The sequence below is a fragment of the Lactuca saligna genome, chromosome 5, assembly GCF_052625555.1.
Source record: "Lactuca saligna cultivar CGN05327 chromosome 5, ASM5262555v1, whole genome shotgun sequence".
Taxonomy (NCBI): domain Eukaryota; kingdom Viridiplantae; phylum Streptophyta; class Magnoliopsida; order Asterales; family Asteraceae; genus Lactuca; species Lactuca saligna.
Window position 1 is genome coordinate 111,242,158 of NC_136421.1, and position 5,074 is coordinate 111,247,231.

Below are 5,074 nucleotides of genomic sequence, written 5' to 3' on the forward strand. Positions count from 1 at the left end.
ATAAACAACATACATTAACTTTTACCTATAACACCAACAACTTCCATTTCTTTGCAAATAATAGCAACACACTTTCATTTTTTTTTTTTACTGATAATAACAATATGTAACAAATAAACCACAATGCTAATATAAGAGTGTTGCTATTATAGGTATAAACTAGAGTACATTGCTAATCCCTGCAAACCCAACATGAAAAACAATCCAAACCAATAAAGAGAAAGTAAATTCCACTGAAATGGGTCCACAAGGCTATTATATATATATATATATATATATATATATATATATATATATATATATATATATATATATATATATATATATATATATATATATATATATATATATATATAAGAAGCCTGGGTTTAATGTTTTTTTTTTTCCAAAAAGAAATCTATGTTTTAATGTATGTACATATGAAAAGAAAATGAAAGACTAAAATGACATGTGATTTGTACCATTATCATATCGGATTCTTTATAAAAGAGAAGAAGATGAAGAAGGTTTTGGTGAAGATTTGCAAATTGGACACCAATTCTTTAATGCCAGCCACTGGTTTATACATGAATTATGGTAACCATGTTTGCATCCCAGTCTTCCTATTTCATCTCCTCTCACAAACTCCTCCTGTAACACATTTTATGTAACCCTTATTTCAACTTTTTTACATCAAAATTAATAAATAATAATAATAATAATAATAATCACCTGACAAATACTGCATTTGTTGTCCTCTGCACCCAAACTATGCCTCATTTTTTCATCAGACTCGTACACACTTTTTCTAATGCATTTTGATAATTCCTCTTCAGATAATGCTGTGCTCACTGTACCCATTTTCTCTTCAAGTGCTAGTAGTTCCTGTAACAATTAAAAAAAAAGTTTCCCATAAAACCATAAAAGAAACAGATTTTATAAAAATAGAAATGACAGATTAAAAAATAAAATAAACCTCGTATGACATGTTATCAATATCCAGTCTCATGTCCCTATGTTGATCATACAAGTTAAGCCCACCAAGGAATAAATTCGCTTCAAGTGAGAGTAATTGCTGTAGATAAAGAAGTTCAGTCAAGAACGATGAACTATTTACAAGTTTACCCTTCAATAGAGATTAAAGACTAATTTATTACCTCGTATGTTAACTCCTCGTTTTGTTCAATCCTATCAAGTGCCAGTAGTACCTACAAATCACCACACAAGATTATTATTAACACATACACGCCACAAGGGTATTAACGTCTTTTGGACAGAATGAGAGAAATTACATCTGCAATCCCATCAATGTTATAGCTTCGTGTTCCATTTTGATTCACAAATCGGACAACAGGATGATCTGAAGAAGTAACAGAAGTTTCTTCTGAAGATGAAAGAGTTTCAGCATGTGATGAATCAGAAACCACATCAGCAGAGTTGACTGATGATAAGTCAATGGAGTCTTTTGAAGGGTCCATCTTCAATGACCTCTTTGTCCTCACGGATGAAACACTGTTTGCTCTGCAAGCAGTCCAGTTTCTTGAGTTTTTAGGGTCAGAAATGGAAATTCCAGAAGTAGAGACAACAGGGCGTCCTTCGTTTGCTGATACCCCAATGACTCTCTTCCCTTTACCAGATGAACTGCTTTCTCCTTGAAAGAATCTTCTCCTCCTGCCATTGTTTGACTCGTTTTGACTATTTTCCATCACAGAGGAACCACTTTGAGTGTAAACCTTCTTAATCCTTGAGCTTGATGATGCAACTTCAGTGTTTCTAGATTTCAACTTACGTTCTTGAATTCCAGACTCTTTTGGAAGACTACTTGAGTCTTTAGGGATCCTTTCTATCTTCTTTTTCTCGGATTCTGGTTGAGATTTTTTCACATTGGTGACTGAAGAACAAGTCTTTGATGAACTTCCTGTAACTTCCTTGAGAGAAGATGAACGGATGGAAGGCTTTGAAGTTGAAGCTTTTGGCTTCTCTAGGCATTTGTTTTTAGCAACTTTAGTGTGGTTAAGTCTGCCACAGCAACCAATTCGGTTGCAGAATTGAGGACTTCCATTTTGAGAGCCAGCAGCATCTTTCAAAGCAGTGACTGATCTCTTTTTTGGGGCAGCAATCCCACCAACAGCCTGTTTACTATAATCTACATCCATATAACTGCCCCTGTAAGCCTCCTATCTGCCACAAAACTCATCATCAAGCCATAGAAAACCCTAAAATCCTAAATTGAAGCAAGAAATATACGAATTACTAATCAGAAAGCTCAACAATTCTAGGATACACCCTAAAATCCTAAACAGAAACAAGTAATTCACAATACCTCCACGGAGAAATATAAACAGAACGAAACGATTGATTAACTGCGTGCGTAGATAGATGCACATATAAAGTTTATTTGCATGCTTTGAGGTAAATAATCAAAGAAGAAAGTATATCATACGATTCTTATCTTTTTCAATTAAAGAATCATAAAAAAAAAAAAAAAAACTCGAAGAACGAGGTACGTAAAGTTATTCCGTCTTTCGATATCGATACGATCGTAATCACGATCATCGATGAATTCACCTACCGTATTTCATCAACCTTAAACATCAAACGTCAAAAGCAAATCAACGAACCTAATATTAAGTCGCGTCGCTTGTTAAGAAGATGTATTTTGATCAAGTAAAGAGATGGAAGAAGATGTATTTTGATCAAAATCAGATAAACCAGAATCGCTGATGATACAAAATTAGAATCAATAGGGTTTGTTATAGCTTTACCTTATTGGTCGTGTGTATGAGATAAAGCAAACAGGAGGAGAGAGAATCCGAAGGTGATGTGGGACTAATCCATCCACTATATAATAATGACGATTAGAATATGGAAAGATGACAAAATTGAAAGAAGCTAAAATTCCGGCCTGCCGAGAGAAATTGTCGCATTTTAACCTCAGAATCAGAATCCGTTCGTTCAATGTCAACGGCCGTCTCAGGTGGATCGTGGCATCATGATCCGGAGCTTCTCATGGACATGGACTCGGTGGGGTCGCTTGGCTTTGGCCTGCAACTAAAACCAGAACTTTAAGGACGATTGGATTGCTTGATGGCTTTTTTTGTGAGGATTTGAATTTGTCAAAATATTTTTAAATTTGTGAAACAATTGGGATTTGAAACGATTTGGAATTGATTGTGGTTTAGGTTGCAAAATCTTTGAAAAAAATAAATAAATTTTATTTTGTAACTCTTGTTTAGTTTTTAATTATAAGAAAATCTCATAGAAACCTAATCTATTAACTTTAGAAAAACAACCTAACCCATTATCGGTTGATGCTTAAAAAGAACTTCTATATTATTTTTTAAGTATATTTTAACCATTTTGTTTTTTTTGCATTTCTTATGTTAATACATCGGCTTGTTACACCAACATGTTGAATCAAGAAACAACGACAGACAATACATATTGAATGATAAGAACACAGCGATCAAATACAAATTATGCTTTGCTATTACTCAATAATGATTATAGCTCAATTTTTATACTGTATTACTTATAAAATAGGAAAATTGATTTATTATGGTAATTAACTTATTCTAATTGTTCATATTTGAATAATTATCATGCATATTTATAAAGTTAGCATTTTTTCTTGAATCTCATTCATTTGAAACCCTTTTTTTTAACTTCCTTTCACCATATTCATTTGAAACTTCCATGATTTTTCAATTTCTTTATAATAATATTATAAATAAATTAAATAATGTTCTATAAACAAGATATGGTGTTTTATTACAATGTCATCATCCTACATCGATGGTGAGAATAAACAAGAAAATTTTTTCTCTTCTATAAATAGGAAAGATTGTGAAATGTTTCAAAGGGACCAAACCATAAGAACTTCCTCATGTCTACCTTTGTAAGATTTTGAATGTATTATTTGGTGAGATTGTCTATATTGACAAGTATCCAGTTAACTTTTAGAATTTCAAAAATAGTTTTAAACCGAATTTTTACAAGTTTAAACCATGTTTCAGTTAGAAAAAAAATCATATAGTTTGATATATTGAGTTGAACCGGAGCTAGATCATTTTGGACCGATAAAGGAATCATTTTCCTTTCACAACAAACATTTGAAACTTCCATGATTTTTCAAATTATTTATAATAATATTATAAATAAGTTACATAGTTTTATATAAATATAAAAAAAAAAACATCTATCTAAACCTAAAATTATAACTGTTTGAAAAATCACTTTGATTCAAAAGCACGAAATATATACAAACCGGGTTTCACTAGAAAAAAAAAATAAGTAGTTTGATATATTTAGTTGAATCAGTCTGAGTTTGATCTATTTGGACCATAAAAGAAGCATTTTTCTTTCACTGCATACATTTGAAACTCCCATGATTTTCCAAATTGTTTGCAATGATATTTTAAAAAAGTTACATAATGTTATATAAATATAAAAAACATCTACCTAATCATAAAATTATAATTGTTTGAAAGTTCGATTTGATCAAAAACACGAATATATACGTAGATTATATTTTATAAATGAATTCTTTTTATAATGAACTTTTAAATCTTGAAAATACATATAAACAAACTTTCTATATTAAGTACCTAACTGAATTTATGATTTTAGAATTGAACAAAAAGTTATTCAATAAAAACTTATTTTTTTGGATAGCAACTTACGAGATTATAGAAAATGGAACTATTAAACAATAAAGAAAGGGTAAACAAGAGAAATGGAATGAATTACTAAATAAGTTGAATAATGTTTTATAAACTACAAAGCGTGTTTTATTACAATGTCTTCATCCCACATCAATGGTGAGAGTAAACAAGAGAACGTTTCCTCTTCTATAAATAGGAAAGGTTGTGAAATGTTTCAAATAGACCAAACCATGATAACTTGCTTATGCCTACCTTTTTAGGATGTTGAGGGTATTCTTTGGTGAGATTGTCTTTATTGGCAACTGTCCATTTAAGTTTTAGAATCTCGAAAATGGTTTTGAACAAGATTTTTTTAGGTTCAAAAAGAGTTTCAGTTGAAAAACCGTTATGTAGTTTGGTATATTGAGTTGAATCGGTCTGAGTTTGATCAA

The 5,074-nt window shown here is 31.0% G+C and overlaps 1 protein-coding gene across 5 annotated transcripts; it reads right to left on the reverse strand.

Moving 5' to 3' along the window:
* Positions 1 to 363: 363 nt before the first annotated feature.
* Positions 364 to 3,069, reverse strand: LOC144997312 (uncharacterized). 5 transcript variants are annotated; one of them, XM_078957184.1, is made up of 6 exons: positions 2,745 to 3,069; positions 1,272 to 2,156; positions 1,137 to 1,187; positions 956 to 1,054; positions 712 to 864; positions 364 to 630 (listed from the first exon to the last, which is right to left on the reverse strand). In XM_078957184.1, exons 2-6 carry the CDS (start codon positions 2,133 to 2,135, stop codon positions 481 to 483), a joined length of 1,317 nt encoding a protein of 438 aa, XP_078813310.1. In that variant the 5' UTR covers positions 2,136 to 2,156; positions 2,745 to 3,069; the 3' UTR covers positions 364 to 480. The 5 variants fall into 5 exon arrangements, with proteins under 5 accessions (XP_078813310.1, XP_078813308.1, XP_078813306.1 ...); XM_078957182.1 differs by having other exon boundaries at positions 1,272 to 2,203; XM_078957180.1 differs by having other exon boundaries at positions 1,272 to 2,160; positions 2,745 to 3,068.
* Between the last annotated feature and the right edge of the window lie 2,005 nt (positions 3,070 to 5,074).

Excerpts from the sequence above, each read along its gene's own strand:
- LOC144997312 (XM_078957184.1), bottom strand. The coding sequence starts at position 2,135 with ATGGATGTAGATTATAGTAAACAGGCTGTTGGTGGGATTGCTGCCCCA. Across the intron at positions 865-955 it reads TTGATAACATGTCATACGAG|GAACTACTAGCACTTGAAGA; the intron begins GTTTATTTTATT and ends TAATTGTTACAG. Across the intron at positions 631-711 it reads ACAAATGCAGTATTTGTCAG|GAGGAGTTTGTGAGAGGAGA; the intron begins GTGATTATTATT and ends AATGTGTTACAG.